Source organism: Pezoporus occidentalis, unplaced genomic scaffold (genome assembly GCF_034315485.1).
Source record: "Pezoporus occidentalis ecotype Australia unplaced genomic scaffold, CSIRO_AGI_Poc_V1 ctg55, whole genome shotgun sequence".
Classification (NCBI taxonomy): Eukaryota; Metazoa; Chordata; class Aves; order Psittaciformes; family Psittacidae; genus Pezoporus; species Pezoporus occidentalis.
The window spans coordinates 4297667-4315607 of NW_026915888.1; the positions used below are offsets into that span (position 1 = coordinate 4297667).

Genomic DNA, 17941 nt, shown 5'->3' on the forward strand with positions numbered 1-17941 from the left:
ACGTGACTCTCAGCCTTTGAACAGGAAGTGTTCTGTGGGCAAATGAGAATCTCAGACACATCAGAGCTGTTCTAAAAGGTGTATTTAGGGGATGTGGTGTTTGGGGACCTCTTCCTAAGGCTGCAGGAGCAGCACAGACTGCCCTGCCCCAGCCAGCTGCTGCCAGTCCTTACCCTCACAAAGCCTCTCTGTGCAGTGTCCCCTTTTGCCTCTTCAGATACTCACATTGTTCTGGGATGAGAGTAAATTCCTTTTCCTATGCTCTTAGGAGCGTCTGGATGCGCTGCCTGGAGAGTTATTGGGAACAGAAGTTCCACGCAGACGTATTTACAAGATGTCCCGTGGAGGGAGGAAAGCAAAGCAGCAGCAGCAGTTACCGCTCTTGCAGGGGAGCGACTGGAATATTCTTTTTTAATTAAAACTTCCCAAAATCAGGATTTGTCTGAAGCTCTCAGTGAACGCTCCCTCCGTGGGGGAGTTTAATAATGGAGCAAACACTGGTTTATTCTGAGAGAAATTAGAGAGAGGAAATACTGTTTTAGACCAGCTTGACATGACATTTGATGCTGAATATTAAAGTCATCAGTCAACATTAGGAGCAAGCAGGGTGTTCACAGGCGCGCTGGTAGGTGAAGCCTGGCCTGTACGCCCTGCCCAGCAGTTTAGGCAGTAAAGCAGGAAAGAAGACACTGCAATAGTATCTGTTCAAACACAAGTCTTGGGTACAGTCCTGCCATGGTTCAAGTTGATGGGGTGGGTCTCATCAGTTGGCTGTGGCCAGGCCACTGTCACCAGCCTTAGTCCCCATGTCCTGGTGGCCACGGACAAGTGTGGCTTTTCTGAGGTCCCCGCGGGCCCTTGCCTCGTCAGTGGATTTGGGGGGCTTTACCGCAGGGACTGAACCCTCTCGGATGGTTTTGGGAGCACCCAGGCTGCTGCCAGCGCTCCCATCACACCTCCCGGTGCCCTGCTGGGGCTTGGATTGGGGTTGGGTTGGGATTGGCATTGTCATTGTCTTGGGTTGGAGTTGGGTTGGGATTGGCATTGGCTTGGGTCGGGTTTGGGTTGGGATTGGCATTGGCTTGTGTTGGGGTTGGGTTGGAGTTGGATGCTTTCTTTGAGCAGGGTATTGCTCAATAAGAGCAACCATTTCAGACCATGGCCGTGACTTTTCGCATTCCTGCCTGGCTCCGCAGTCAGACAAAACATCCTCCTGGTCAGTGTCTGTCTCGACACTGGGTTCAGTGGCCTGAAGAGCAGCCCAGACCATCACAGCCGGGCTGGGTTACTGCTGTAACATGGGGGTACTGGGTGCTCTGTCCTCTGCACCTTAACCTGCAGGGCGGGCTCCTGCTGGTCCCTGCACCTCGGGGAGCGCGGAGCTCTCTAACCCTGGCACAGAAGACTGCGGTACTGATTTCGGGGTAAGCTGCAGATGAAGCACTGGAATGTTCCTTCCACAAGGGTATCGCTTCTTTTACTGCTGACAGCTTAAAAGCGGGTGGTGGTGAGGGATGGGAGCAGGATGCTCACCAGAGCCTTGTAACACCAGCACATCCGGATGCTGCAGTATCCAGTTGATGGCTCTGTTTAAGTGCTGGAGAGGAGTTACCCGGATTTATCCCGGCGATTTCACAGCACAAATCCACACAGCTTCACGGAGTGCTTGTGTAAGCCCCTGAGGTCCCTCCCAGAGCCTTTCCTTCACTCCTGGCCACTGTCTGCCCTGAGGAGCACTGGGGCTGGAGGTGATGTGCGGGCACGAGGAGCTGCATCCCCTCAGCTCTTTTAGGTGTCTTTACAGAAGGATCTCGGTTGGGGTCAGGACTCTGCTCCGCCAGCGTGCACCCCGGGGAAGCAGGGATATCCCAGGAGCTGCTGAATGGGGAAGGGTGGGATCCGGTCCATGGGCTCCTCACAGCCAGCCAGGACATCGCCTGCTCCCTGGAGACCTGCGGCCACGGCTCAAGGCTTGAGGGCAAGGAGAAGAGTGAAACCCACATCCATGGGAGGTGCAGTGTGAGGTGAGGTGCAGGTAAGGGCTCAAGGCTTGGGGAAGACCTCAGAGCAGCTCCAGTGCCTAAAGAGGCTACAGGAAACCTGGAGAGGGGCTTGGGACAAGGGATATAGGGACAGGCCGAGGGGAATGGCTTCAATCTGCCAGAGGGGAGATGGAGATCAGTGTATGGGCAGCTGAGCAGCACCCACCAGTTCCATCAGGTCTGTGCAGCTCTGGTTGAAGTCAATGGGTCTGTAGGTGAGGAACATTACCTGCACAAAAAGAGCCCAGCGCTGAAGGGCCCTCTTCTGCTTTGCAAGTGCATTTAATTCTTGTAACGAAGCAGCAGCCTCAAAGCAATTCCAGTTCGTATGTTAGGGCTAACTCCCAGCTTCGGGGAGCTGAACATGGAAAGGTGTTGGGTCTTTAAGAAGTAGCCGTTTAAAGTTCCCGTCTCTGGGTGAGGAGCTGATTGTTTGAAGACAAGCACAGCAAAGCACCTTGTAATTTAGCACAGCCGTTTGACGGCTCACGAGGTAGCACCTACCTATTACTGATTAGAAACCCTCCCTCCTGTTAATGAAGCTTATTCTTGCCTCTAAACCTCAGACAAAGGGCTCTAGAAAATTACACCTGTGCTCTAAAACTCACTGACGCACTCAGGAAGGGGGGAAATGAAACCCCAGCCCCCTGGAAACCTGCCTTGGGGCTCAGGTGAGATGGGGGAGATGGAGTTAAACAAAGCCGTGTCCAGAGCACGATTCTGGTGTCCATGTCCCCCTCACCCTGGGGTCCTGAGAGCATCCTGCTCCCGGCTGCCCCTTCCTGCACCAGGGTTACCCATGGCAATTGGGTAATTAAATACCTGCAAATGATCCAGAGCCTTCGTTAGCAGCCACCTGTGAGTTCATAGAGAGGATGTAATGGGCCATGGAAAAGGCGCCGTGGATGAGCACGGTCTCCTGTAACCCAAGCAGAACATTCCCTTCATGCAGATCCTGTGGGAGAAGCGGGGTTTGCGGCCCCCCCGTTGGAGCCTCGCAGGGCCATGGTGTGTTACCCTGCCGATGGCACAGCACCGGGCTGCATCCTGCTCTTCGGGCAACAGCAAAGAGCTTTCCCAGCCCACGCTGAGCGGTGCCAGCCCTGGGTCACCCAGCCCGGGTGCATGTCACCCATGCACTGTCACCCTGCGCCCTCCTCACCCTGACCAGAGCCTCGGGTGGTGGCAGCTCTAGATTTTTATGGACATTTCACGCGTGTCTTTCTAAATCTCAGTTTTGCCGCTGCTGCAAGAATCTGTGTTTCTAGGACTGGGAAATCCCAGAACCCCAGCCTGGTTTGGGTTGAAGGGACCTTAAAGCTCCTCCAGCTCCAACCCCTGCCATGGGCAGGGACACCTTCCACTGGAGCAGCTTGTTCCAAGCCCCTGTGTCCAACCTGGCCTTGAGCACTGCCAGGGATGGGGCAGCCACAGCTTCTCTGGGCACCCTGTGCCAGCGCCTCAGCACCCTCACAGGGAAGAGCTTCTGCCTGAGAGCTCATCTCAATGCATGAGGTGCTTCTGGCCTGCCCCTGCCTTTGTTGTCTTTGTTTTAGTTTGGCTTCCGTGGGTGTTTTGTTAAGCGGAGGCTGCTCCGCGTTGTGCTGGTACCTGAGGCTCCTCCAGCCGCACGCAGCAGAGCCAATTAAATCAGCAGAGCTCACCCTCTCTGTTTATTAGTTATTCCCCCAGCAACAACGATATATTTAGACCGACAGCTCCGAGCTGGTCCAGCCCCACTGCGCTCGGCAAGTCCTGGCCGGTATGGGGGACCCCCAGCCCCAAGGCAGGGTTTGGAGGGGGCCGACCCCCCTAGGAAGCAGCATCTCCATCAAGGGGGAGCTGTGGAAGCAACCCCCTCCGGGGTTTTGTCTTACCAAGGGCTGGTTGGGTTTTGTTACTGTTGGTTTGGGGTAATCTCGCTGTTTTTGGGCCGTGCAGAAGGTGAATTGTGTGTCTGCGGTAGGAGCTCGCGTGGCTCTGCTGCAGCTCGGCCATGGGAGTGCTGCCTGCAAGCAAAGAGCATGGGAGAACTGAGGAGTTAATGAAGGCTGGTTTGTGGCTGAGGATGCTTTGTGCAGCAGCACAACTGCGGTGGGGCCGGTGGCCAAGTAGGGGCACAGGCTGGACCTCTGTGGAGCAGCATTAACAGCACCATAGGAGGGGGAATGACAGAAGCACCATTGTCTGGCAAGGGGGAAATATTTGTCAAGCTGTTTGTGAGCATTATTTAAGCAGATACTATTTCTTAATGCCTTATAGGATGAATCTCACGGTTTCAGAGCTCCCGATTCCCTGGCAGCCCCTGTTTCCCCAAGTTCATCACTGTATCAGTGGTTTATCCTGGTCCATCTCCCTGGCACAGTCCGTGTCCCATCTTCCATGTCCCCACTCCATAGTGGCAGTGACAGGCTGTCATTGCTGCTCCTGGGGAACAGGGCAGCCAGGCAGGGCTGTGCCCACTGCAAAGCCTCTTCCCTCTCTTGCAGCCCCTTCAGGCACTGGAGCTGCTCTCAGGTCTCCCCTTCAGGAGCCTTCTCTTCTCCAGGCTGCCCCAGCCCAGCTCTCTCAGCCTGGCTCCAGAGCAGAGCTGCTCCAGCCCTCGCAGCAGCTCCGTGGCCTCCTCTGGACTCACCCCAACAGCTCCACGTCCCTCTCAATCTCTGTATCTGCTGCATGTCCCCCTGCTCAGTGTCCCCAGCAGTGACCAGGGCTCTGTGATGCTGCCCATGTTGCGCCCTTGCTGCAGAGGGGCTGCTCGCTGCTGTGGTGCAGGCAATGCGCTGCTGGCTTGGCTGTGCTATTCACGCTGCTGGATCCGGCCCTGGGGCCTCGGCCAGCCATGGGTTTTGTTTCTGGGTTCTGCTCCCCTCCTCCAACCCCTGTCAGCAGCGCAGGAGCTGGAGCTCACACATGTGTGCAGCTGGGGAACAGGCACAGCCCCGCAGCCATGGCGTGCTCATGGGAGACAGACAGATTATATCTGTATCTATATCATCTATATCTGTATCATCTATAGTTATATCTGTATCATCTTTATCTATATCCATGTCTATGTTTTTATCTCTGTATCTCTGTATCTCTATTATCTCTATTATCTATATCATCTATAGCTATATCCATATCTATACTTATATCTCTATCATCTATATTGTCTATATCATCTACCTCTATCTCTGTATCTGCACACAGACAGCTGTGCATGAAAGCCTTGTGACTACAAAGCACCAACTCTGTCCTTGCCCTCCTTGTCCTCCCCCAGGCACCTCCTGTGGCAAAGGGGCTTGTCACAGCTGTAGTTTGTCCTGACTACAGAAGAAGGGGGATGCTGTGAGCACACGGGAAGGGCTCGGTGTTGGATGCAACCTGGCCTGCTTCAGTGAAAAGAAGGGAATAAAGAGAAGATGGAGACACCCCCCCCCCCCGGTTTAAACATGGCTTTAAACTGACAGGGAACACATTGAGGTAAGACCTGAGGCATCCCAAGCGCTGCAGGGCTTTCCCTGGGGAAGCTCCCGAGGGGGGGTGTGCTGTCCCTGCACACATGAACCCTTCCCAGTGCATCCCGCTGGATGCGGCACTTGGCCGAGGAGCAGCGCAGAGCTCAGCCCGCTCACGCTCATTCTTCTGTAAACAAAGAAACGTCCCAGTGGGGCCCGAACCAGAAAATCCTCCCGGCAAGGGTTAGGACACAGAATCCCACAGCCACGGATGCTACACGGCGCTTCCTGTGCTCCCCGTCCTTCCCGGCTGCCAGCCGGGCCCACGGCGCTCAACCGGGCGCAGTGGGTCACTTTTCCACCGTGTATCACATCAAGCGGGCAGTACAACCCCTGTCCTCGTGCATTAGCAACGCAATTAGTGGCCGTATTAGATGCTGCATCAGCAGTTTTGCCTCTGTCTTTTCATGTGGTTTGATCTCACATCAACAGGGCCTGTAATTAGAAGGATTCCACTTACTTGTTATGTTCTAAATGTAAAGGTCTCTGTTGTGACCTCAGAGAATATCCTTAATTATGCTTTGGTGCTGTGCCAGGCCTGTGATGTATTGAATATTTACTGCTGCCACCACTCTGGTGTGCTTCAGAGCAAGTTTCCATCCGTGGGTTTGGCCACTGGAGACCAAGGAACTTTTATTCCCCTTTTGGGGGTTTCTTCAGTTGCTGTTGCTCCAGCCATGCTGTAAGTTGAATAGATAACACCTTTTCATGTGCTATCTAGACCAGCTTCAGGTCTCCCCATAAATGAAATTATCAGCATTGCTGATAAGGAACCGAACTGAGCTGGCTGACGCCATGGAAGAGCCATGGAGTGGTTTGTAACCCATGGATCTGCTGCATCTCCCCAAAGCATCGGTCAGAATTGCTATGCAGACAGATGGAGTTACTGTAACTCCTGTCCGTGTATTGCCTCTGGCCCCAGTCTGCAGCCATCGAGCCTGGAAATTCCCAAAGTGAACTTTATGTAAGCCCCTGGTTTCATTGCAAACAATTCAAAGAAAACCCTCCCTGCTGGAAGCTGGCGTTTTGAGTTGCTGCTAAATGAGATTTTATGATGGCACGCCTCTCACGCTGCTGTACAATGGGGCGCAGGCATGAGCCCTGTGAAGGAAGAAAACAGTTTTATTTACTGATGTCTTGAAGATAAGTTGCTTTTCAAGAACTCCAGTGGTGACGTGGCAGGGAAGGAACACGAGAGCACTGGGTTTTGGTTGAGGACCTCGAGACCCTCTGAGCACCAAGTGCAGCGTCCCCAGCCCCACAGAGGTGTTTCCAGCACCGCTGATTTGGGAATGATTTTTCAAGCCATCCTTGGGGCTTTCTTTGCAGGCTGGAGGTGGATCTGTCCTCTGAGAGGACTGCTTCAGCCCTTGGCGGTAGAAAAGCCCCAAGACTTGCGGGTGCAAACATGGAAAAAGCAGTGGCACAAGTGAAACCCCAAAACGTGTAAATCTAGGAGCTGGGAGACTAAGGCTCTTGAAACTGGTCAGTGCTCAAGGCCAGGTTGGACACAGGGGCCTGGAGCAAGCTGCTCTAGTGGAAGGGGTCCCTGCCCGTGGCAGGGGTTGAAGCTGGAGGAGCTTTGAGGTCCCTCCAACCCAAACCAGTCTGAGGTCCTGCATTTCGGACAAGTGTGAAACCATCAAGAACCATTTCAGTAACACATTTTAAATCAATTCTGTTTTTTCCCTAACTCCACTTTGAGCTGTTTCTCTCAGAAACTGGGGCATCAATTCCTCCCCCCTCGGCCCCAGAAATGGATGTTCAGAATGCCGTGGCAAACACAGCAAGGTTTGGGAGACGCAAGTTAAACTGTTCATCTGAACTTAATTATCAGACGCTCTCCCCCTCCAGAACTCCACTACATCGGCCAGTAGCTTTAGCATCAGTGATTCCTGCGGATGGGGTGAGTGATGAGAACAGATGAACAAGCTGACTCTGTTGTGAGAACCAACCCCCTCCAGGTACACAGCAAACACTGCACAAAAGCATTTTGGAGCCATTTAATGAAAAAAGCAGAATTTTATTATATGGTTTCTGTCCATTATTCGGCATTGCTGTAAATGGCTCACATTTACTGCAACTTCTGTACAGATGTGTGGCTTTGTATTACCAGAACAGCAAATTCAAATGAAAAAATAAATGTTCAACAATTCCACACAAGCTTTTACAGTCCAACAGTTCACTGAGTAGGTGAAAACTACAGACTTGTTACTACAGAATTATTCAGCATGAATAAAAAACTACAACTTTCATTTTTAAACAGGAGTCACTGGTTTAATTTCCTTTATGCTGTTTTAAAATTACTGTGATAAAAATAATGATTCTTTTTTAATAATGCCATACACCGGTACGATATAGGATTTGTCCCCAGTATATATCTCTTGTTTAATATACAAAATAGAATAATGACACATCGCTGACTCTATGCTGTTATGCACGTTAGTTGGGAGGTGGGGTATTTCCATACACACAGCCTTTCATCAGCACCCCGGAGCCTCCCGCTGCCTCGGAGGCCCCAGTCCTTTCCTGAAAATTTGGTTCCTATGTGGCATCAGTGGCTCAGCAACACCTGGTTGCAGACTGGACTAAGGATAGAGCGTAACTACTCTAAGTACACCCTCCGAAACCCTCACGCTAAGGTGTGACCCTCCAGTCCTCACTCGCTGAAGTTCGACTACGGGAAACAGGATTGAGCTGATGTTCATCCAGGCACTTTCCTCCTCCTGTTTTCTACCCCTGTCTGTGAAATGGCGAGCTCATTTCCCAGCTCCATCCCCAGCCCTCGGCCCCGCTCCCGCTGCTCCCACTAAGGCCATTCCCGGAGCTCCCGCTGCTCCCGCTAAGGCCATTCCTGGCGCTGCTCGTGCACGAGCTCCGCGCCCGGGCTGCCAGCGGCCGCCCCTCGGTCGATGCACTTTGTGATAAGGCACTGAAGAGACGAAGTCAGAATTCTCCCTGCTTTATCCAGAGTGCAGATACTACCCACTGCTACAAGGACTACGGATACACAGGACACGGACTTCTCACTGCTTACTAAAGCACTACAGACTTCGAATGGTGAAGTTTAAAACCTAACAGCACGTACAGGACGATTGCTTTCTTCTAACATCACAGTTTCCTTTTTATTTTTTTCCTTAAATCCCTAAACTAAAAAGGAATATAAAGGGATACAGACTAGGAGGGGGTAGAGCCTCTCTTCTCCTACGTTACCGGTTCTCTCAAGATGGGGAATCATTTGTTCATGTTCACTCCAGTTACTTTTCTGCTGGCAAAAAGAGAAGTTTTGTATTTGTGTCTATGGATGCGCAGATGCTTGCACACCCACTGCACACCTGCTCGCACCACCACTCTTCCACGCAAGCTCAAATCAGGGTTCCTGGGGATGCAATTTTAAAACCATTCTCCAAAGTAACCCCAGTTTTCCTTTAGCTGAAGAGCCCCCGGAAGCAGCACAGAACTCCTACCTGTATCTCAAACGGTTGTGTGAACAGTTGCATGAAATGGGGGTAGGAGTTGTAACTGCAATACTGAACTTGCCCTTCCCTGTTAGAAAATGTACATATATCCTTTACAGATCAGAGAAGAGAGTGGTTACTTTTCTTTTTTATTAAAGATGATATTTTACTCCAAAGTACTGAATATAGGAGCTTTTCTTAATAGGTATAGCATTCAAACAGGGCTTTTAGAGAGGGTGGAAATTCGGTTTCCCATTTTGCTCGGAAACCACCTTCTGCTAACAACAGAAACGTGCTAGTGTATGGTGAACAACCTATGCTCCGTATTTACATATTGCTGGTACCTGTGTGTGTATTATTGCCCAATTTGTCGAGCTGTTTCTGCTGTGGTAGGTGAGGCTGTATGTGAAACTACCCCCGTCTGCTCAGAGGTGTAGGTGTGGGTGCTCACACGCATCTTCCCCGTTACATTGCCTGCAGCGGAGGTCGGATTTAGCAAACGCCTGGCGAATGGTACCCAACCATACAGATAGGAGTATTCCATCCAAGCTCCAGCTGGGATTTGTACACAGTGATTTGAAAAAACATCAAAAACTCAACCCTAAACACACCCACTGAACACAGGTTTTCCTTTTGAGACAGAGTACTTCTTTGGATACTAAACCCCGACGCCTTCAGCACTACCTCCAGACAAACCCCAGCGGGGACGGGTTACCATTCAGCATATTTGTGACCCCTACAAAAAATATAATTACATGTATCATGATAAAGCAATCTGTCATCTAAAAATCATCCTTATTATACACTATACAAGCTATTTTACAATCATTTAATAAATTGCTTTTAAAGCTGCAGTAGCCCTTCCCTTCTTTTCTTGGATCAGCGAATATACCGATTATACATATTTGAAACTATAACTAAATATAAAAATATATTAGGTTTTGTATTTTATCAGATGATCTTTCTCGTTTCTATTACACAAATACTCTGGCCACTTTGCGTAAAAATCAGATTTTAGAGTGGCTTAGGAAAGATTTCAATTTTGAAATACAGAAAATTGTTAAGGTGCACGTAGAAAAGGCTACTACAGCTTCTAAACGGTTTAAAATATCGGTATCAATGGCAACAAGGAGAAATTCACAAGACCCAGGGGAGTTTTATGGCACGCTAGTCATTGGGGTGAAGGGATGCAGCCTTACAAACACAGACGGTTTGACGTACGACTCTAAGACCACGAGATCAGTAGCGGAGCTTTCCTGCTCTCCAGGGAAGAGGATGGGCCCAGCAGCGGCCATAGAGATGTGGGAATGGGGCTCGAAGCTCTGCTGCTCCGGCTGCTCTTCCCTCCTCCTGCCCCACGGAGAGAGCTCTAGAACCGACACAAGAGAACAGAACAAAACCAAACCACTGGGCATAATTACACGTCTGCCTCTACGTCAGTGGCGTTTCTCTGGATATACTTGTGTGATGACAGATCTCAGTGTATAGAAAACGTGAGTTTCTCCACACAGAAGTAAACTTTTCTTTAAGCTATGCATATTTTCCTGAAAATTTCCTGATGGGCAGTCAGGACTGAGCTTCTTGGCATCAATGCAGCCCGTGACTCTCAGTTATGGCTGTTGCATCATATGCAAAAATCAGGCTTTTTTTTTTCTTCAATATATAAAATAACCTGCTCATTTACATCCAGTTTAGGACTGGGCTAATCTTCTATGAATCTGCATATCCAACACTTTTGCACCTAAGCCAAAAGCAGTTGTTTCTTTCACATCTATTGAATTAGATTTGAGAGTTCTCCCACCCACCCTGGCCCTTAAAAAATGCCAAATCTTGATGGTCGCTTGGGCAGTTGAAAGCTCTTAGGTTAGAAAAGGCCAAACCCATTTTCATTGTGTGAATATACTCGAGGATTAATGTCTAGAGGTCATTTAGGAAAGCTACGAGCTGCCCCACCTTATAAAACCAGCTGTACAATAGGCATCTTGAAGTATTACAAAAAAATCAGGTAAGAAAAAATGAACAAGCCGAGTTCACGGTATAGAAAGTTAAAGGAAATGGCTAAAACCAGACAGCAATAGCTATAAAAGGCACAACTTCCCTTTTCCGATATACACTTGTAAACGTTCCTCAGGTTACACATGCAGGAACCAAACGCTACCTTAGAAAAGAAAATCCAAAACACTTGACTAAAAAAAAAAAACCAAAATAAAACAAAACAAAACAAAAAAACACAAAAAAAAAAAGCCTAGAAAATTGTCTCAGCCAACTGCAGCAACTCCTCCACCAGCACAATGTCCGGAGCACCGAGCCTGGCCCCGCGGCTCCGACGCATCCAGGGATGTCGCACGAGGGGAGAGAGAGAATTTCTGACCAACACCATTCCTTTTCCTTGCCCTTCTCCCCACTCCTTTACCAAGGCGAGCACTCCGCCGCTCCTCCAGCCTAACTCTTGGCCCTCTGTAAACCACATGTAGTGCATAATTACAAAAGAAACACCGCTGCAAGGACAAAACCAACAGGGTCTGTAGGGATTTTTCTTTACAAAAAAAAAAAAGCTATCATTTGACGTTTTCTTAAGGCAACCCTTTTGTGTTAAGGCAGTCACTTCTGATGAAATAAGAGCTTCTTGATATTTCCATTTGAATATTTTGGTATCTGATTGCTGATGATTTCTGCCAACATTTCTGGGAACTCAATACTCATGGATTTATCCAAAAATGTCTGGAAGCAAAAGCTCAGAAGATTTTCAACCACCTACAAGCGATAAAGCAAAGAATTACTTTCACACAAATACGTACAGAAGAACTATTAACCCACATCCTTCCTCCCTCCCCTCCTCTGCCTCCGCAGTGAGGCGCAGGCCAGCACCCGCCTGGGTGCTAATTGCCCTCAGCTTAATTAGCAAGTCCTGTAATTGGTCTTCTAATAGAAAACAACAGCTCATGCAAGGTCTTTACAAATCTGGAAGAGGTTTTGTCTCCTTCCTATTCCAGCGTATAAAGTACCCATGGACAAGCTCAAGATCTTTCCAAGTGCTTGGTACAGCAACAAGAAAGACAAAACAATGTTGAGGTCTCTAAGTTTCCTTTGCCTTACCCAGCTTCAGCACCACTTTGTACCATCTGCACATTTTGGAGTACATACCGCAAGAGGAGGCAGCCTGAATTCTGGAATTCTTTGCAAAATTAGACCGCTACTCCTACTAAAAATAGTGCTGATGCATGATTTTAATGCAGTTTCAAACAATTCCATAGATTCTTGAATTGCTGGTCTCCGAGATAATTTTGGTTTTAAACTCCCCATTTCTGCTGCTACTGCAAAGTCAGTGACAATTCCTCAGTTCCTCCATTTTAAACCCACACAATTTCTAAAAACTAAAGTTTTTAAAATTTAAAGACTGAAAAAATTAAAAGACTGAAAATGGTATCAATGACAAAATGAACTGCTGTCGAGACCACTGCAAAAGCAGACTGAAAGCACCACGTTCACCTCCTCCAAAGAGCCTTTAGTTGGAGTAGGGGAGCATGACTGTCTCCTCCATCCCACCCCCTGATACTTATCCCTTCAAATGCAGAAAGGATAGAGGAGATTACTGTCATATCCCCAAACTCAGCCATCTGGAATGTCTAAAGCATTCGTTTCACAACTTACATCATGCATAGAGTCCAGCAGTTTAGTCAGTTGATAGAATCGCTGCCAGTTCTGGCTCGAGTTCCCTTCTCTCTTCACTATGGCCTTTCCCAGCTCCTTAATGTATGTCATACGGATTTCTTCAAATAAAGATTGACTCTTCAGGCCTTCCTTAGGAACTGTAACATTGATACAACCCTTTAAGACATTACACATCTACAAACTGTGCCTTTATTTAACTTCTCTTACACCAGTTACACCAAAAACGGCTTAAAGGAAGGACAGATGAGAGACAAGGAAAGAGTGTGGGAACCGAGACAGACAAGCAGTTGAACCAACAGCATCACACTGCTGAAAGTGAAAATAAAAATGCCAAAGGTAACCCAACAAGAAACAGAAGGAAAGGAACTGGAGGATGGAAGCAACAGCACTGAGCCCTGGAAGTGCCTTGGTGAAGACCTATCAGCGCTGGAGCTCCTGTGCTCTCAGTGTCTGGGGAAACATGACATTAAGACAGATTCCATCAAAACTCTGCGTGCTGAGGGAGGAGCAGGGGCAGGATCATCAGCAGGATCACGGGATGGCTTGGCTCAGAATGGATCTTGAAAGATCATCTAGTTCCAAGCCTCCTGACGTGGATCAAGTAACGCATCCAGGCAAGGCAGTAACAGAGAGACTGGACAACAACCTGGCTGCCCAAGCCAGGGGGGACTTGGGCTGAGCTTCTTGGAATAGGGATGGAACACCATGATAGCACTGGACAGACGAGGAGCTGTGGGTCAGGAACCCAAAGCGTGGAGACTGAAATCCATGTGAAGTCCCTGTGCCTATGTTCTCCTGGTGGGACGGTCCTAAAGGCCAAGAACTAGTAAACAGATGAGGACAAATCAAGCATATGAACTCCCATGGACCTTAAGATGCTTGATTTGAAGCGTTTGGTTACCTTGGTGAAGTGAATGGAAAAAGAAGATAGAGAGCTGAAACAAAGCTGACTGAAAGCAAGAGAAAGGAGAGAGGCCTCCAAACCACACTCCCCTCCTTACAAAATCCAACCCTTGCTACACTGTCAGCATCTGTGAGATGTGGAAGAATTTTGCCTGCCTCGCCTGCACAGGACATGACAACACATCAACTGTTGCTTCAATGACTTAAATGAAAAGGCCTGTGTGCTACGTCTATGTGTGAGCTATGTGTGTAGACCCATGTGGGATTCCTGCTTTACTCCTCCTTCCTCTTCTCTTGGAAAACACAGAAACACAATAAGCAGAAATTAAAACTGTGCAGTCACGGATTAAAAAGCTGTACAGATCTCAGCTCCTCAGTTTTCAGAGGTTCCACAACATTCCCCTCACACAATGTATGTACTCAGAGAGACATGTGGAAACGTATTGTCTTCCACTGCAAACATAACAAAGAGGCCTTCTGCTGGTTAACACCAGGGCTGCCACTCCTCACTCGTGAATGGCCTTAACTGTACGAGTGCTGCCTCTTCACCATTCCTGCCATGGAAACTTCTTGAAGGAAATTTCCAGTTCCTGTAAGGAAAGTTGGCCTACACCACATCCAAAACACTTGAGGAATTTTTGGGAGAGATTTCAGAAACTGCTTTAAATCTGCAGTTTCGGGCAAGTTTCAAGTTCCTACAAAGCCCACGGCAGCGTGGAGCCAAGAGTTCCCTCTGAAAGGAGCCCTTGTCCCAGTTCTGGGCTTGGCAGGCGAGGATGCACCGGCCCTGCCAGGGCGACGAGGGGACGGCACGGGGAGGAACCGGTTGTGGCAGCAGTGAGCTGGCCCCACGCTGGGCTGCAGGAGCCTCCTGCTTGCACTGGGGGAAAGCCCAATGCTCCCACATTGTCACAGGATCATGGGATAGTTTGTGGCGGAAGGGAGCTTAAAACCCATCCACTTCCAACCCCTGCCACAGGCAGGGACACCTGCCACTGGAGCAGCTTGCTCCAAGCCCTGTCCAACCTGGCTTCATCTGTTCTCATCTGTTTGTAAGATTTAATGCTATTGTTCAGTGTAAATATAAAAGATAATATATGTAATATCTTAGCATGAATGTCTGATATCTTGTAAGAGCTGAACTTCCTTCACTTACCCTATACAGTCAGGTGCCAAGATGCACATTTTGACTTTTATTTGGTATCAGATGCTTAACACCACTTTAAACTACACATGCACATGCAGAGTACTGGCAGGTTAAAATTACATTGTTCCCATAGGTATTTAACTGTTCACCTACTTGTAGAGAGGAGAAGCAACGTTTTCATGCAGAGATACTCTTCATATGAGACTTGAAGCCGCGACAGCTCTCTGGCAACCATGAGCATATGTTTGCACTGTTCATACATACATGGTAGATTCATTCTCTGCCTGACAAATAAAAGCATAAGAATTAGTTGTATGTCTAGATATCTGAAAGTTCTACATCCAAGTTTTTCCACGCTTCATTCAAGAGCAGCAGGGATTGTACAGGCACATGGTAAGGCAGTACGTGATCTGTCCCACAGCAGAATCCTGGTGCTTTTTAATCCAGTGAATACATTCAGGGAGATTGCCTTGGTCACCACATACAAACACTGGCCTAGAACTGCAGCGTGAGGGGAGCATGACGTCTGAAATCCCAGTGCCACAAAGGAAGCCTGTCTTTACCAAGGACTGCTCAGTAAGCCCTGTTATCAACAGCCAACACAACAGCTCAGTGCAAACTTCACTTAAAAATCCAGTTTGGTCACTACGTGACAAAGGTCTGGCAGTCCCGAAGTATTTAATCTGTGTAAAGAAGCGTGATGGTGGATCAGACTGGAGATGAGATTACTCCTTCTTTCAGTACTCTTGAGAAGACCACCCAGATTTAACACATATTTGCTCACTGGGGATAGCATCAACTTGCCACAACTTCTCAATGTTTCAAGTGACTTTCTACTTCTCACATCCTTTTACACTCTTAAAGCAACGTCTCTCATTTCAATTGCATGTTGCTACCTCTGTACTGCAGTATGGCTCCTATCCATCAATGGAAAGACAAATCAACAATCAAAGGAAAATCTTTGGTTTCTAAGACATCACCTATTCAGCATTATAATCTAAACAACGATACAGACAAAACTGGAAGTTAAGGGTAAGATTTGGGTATGAAACTGCACCAGCTCCTCTCACACTGCTGCCTTTTTCAGTTCTCCTTTCCTTAGCAAGAGCATCATATAACGTGCCCTCACAAGCATCCTAAGAAACCCTATGTGAAAACAAGAACTTTACCTAAGAATAACAGGTATTGATCGGTTTTAAAAGTCAGAACTACAAGCTATCAAAACTGTATTAAACCCCAACAAAGTACAAGCCTAAATCCCATCATTCCCAAATGCATGCTGTTGGACAACTCCTGAATGCTAAAGGACTATGTGTGGTACAGCCTCATACCCAGACAGTACCAAGAGCCATACAGGTGACATACACCAACACACATACCACATACATCAGTGTTACAAACATGGGCATCATGCAAGGAGTAACAGCGAGAACTCAAAGTGCACATGAGGGCGAGCTGCATGACACAGGAGTAAGTGTAAGAGATTCAGTTGTGGGATGTTTCTCAGGGCACTTGACACAAAGCCACTGTTTGGCAAGTTTTCTCCTCACCCCTCTGGGCTGTATCAAAGGGCATCTGACATATTTCAAATTGAGTAATTTAAACACATTCTGTGACAGGGCTCAGCAGTTTTCCTCATGTAAAACTATTACCATTTCTGGGCAGAAGGTTAAAATAAACATTATGAAATGGGTCAGCCTGTCATTTCTTTCTCTGTGCTGCAAATGCAATCACATCCGTGAGCCTGAGAATCTATCTGCAGACACAGATTTTTGGCAATACCAAGGCTCTGCACATGGCAGCTCTCCAAACCCCAGAGCGCAGCACAGCCCCCTCCCTTCCGCTGCTGCGAGGGCACATGTTGCTCTGCACCATGCCCTGGCGAGCAGCGCACCCAGGCTGTGTCAGGGCAAGAGGGAAGCTGATTCACTGCATAGTCCTTAACGCTGGCAACTGCTCTGGGAAGAGGTCCCAGACATTCCCCTCGCAGATCTCCTGGACAGAATGCATCCATGATCTCAGCTGAGCAGGGGGAGCCTGTCCCAGGACCCGCACCAAAGCATGGACCAAAGACCTAGCCAAGAGCAGGGTCTGGGGCGCTGTGCTTCCTTCTGGCTGCACTGGCACCCTCCCTGCAGAGGGCATTTAGCAAGGTTAGCAATTAATTTACCCACACATAAACCACATACTTCAACCAGGTACTACACGTAGCTGATTAAAAGCGGTATTATAATCAGAGATGACCTCACACATGATTTCTTCCTAGCAGAACCCATCTACAGAACCACACTGACTTGGGGGAGTCGTCACATAAAGCTCTGGTGATAAACGGGGCCGGCAATCCAGGGAAGCTGCCTGCACTCCACAACAGCTCAGGAGGTAGAGCTGGAGCTGTGGTCAGTGAGTACTGGGTGACACTGCCCCATCGCAGTAGTTCAAAGCTTCTGCCTTTATCCCCACTCACATAAATGGAGATTTTAAAGAGCTAACGGCAATTTATCACTTCTGAAGTGATGCTGCTTTAGTGACTGTACACCCAGTCAGATTTGAATCACCTTCTTCTTCCGTTAAGTATCTAATACTCCTCTGCTTTTGTAGCCAGGAGTGAGCAGAGCATTAGCTGTAAGTCTGAGCTCCATGAAAGCCCATGTAACACACACGGGATGTACACATACATGCTGTGTGGGATGCCATGTTGATGGCAAAAGCATGTGATGATTTTCAACACTGCTCTGAGTCACTCAGTTCAGCAAAGTCTATAAAAGAATAAAAAAGCCAGTAAACAAGATGCTGGTGTTCTGAAAAACAGATGATACAGACTTCACAGAACCAGTTCCAAAAGAATGTTCAGAAAAAATTCTGGGAATAAGGGAACTCATGAAACATGGGTTATAAAACTGGAATCACTTGATAATTTCTTTCTATTCAAATAACACCAATTCAGAAAATCTGTATGGCACAGAATGACAAAGGAAACCAAGGATTTGACCTCAAATCTAAGACAATAAGAGATCAGATTCTGAGTACGCACACAGAGTCAAAATCCTAAAACACAGGACTGCCAAGAGTTTCTTTCTAAAGCTGGGCAGCAATTAAATGGCATTTGCTACTTGATGAGCACAACTGTGCGTTAGTTACTGTTGCTCGCTGTGATTTCATGTGCCTGTGACATGACCAGAGGCCTCAAGCTGATGTAGTAACAGTGCCGGTTCCAACAAG

General features: G+C 48.2%; 1 protein-coding gene across 1 annotated transcript in view; it reads right to left on the bottom strand.

Annotated features, from left to right (window-relative positions):
* Positions 1 to 7544: 7544 nt before the first annotated feature.
* The window catches only part of NR3C1 (nuclear receptor subfamily 3 group C member 1), a 62477-nt gene continuing 52080 nt past the window's right edge, over positions 7545 to 17941 (bottom strand). The window contains exons 7-9 of the mRNA XM_062638179.1: positions 14876 to 15006; positions 12652 to 12809; positions 7545 to 11754 (exon numbers count right to left, since the gene is read on the bottom strand). Coding sequence (XP_062494163.1) covers positions 11602 to 11754; positions 12652 to 12809; positions 14876 to 15006 — 442 coding nt within the window. The 3' untranslated portion in view covers positions 7545 to 11601. The remainder of the gene's footprint in view (positions 11755 to 12651; positions 12810 to 14875; positions 15007 to 17941) is intronic.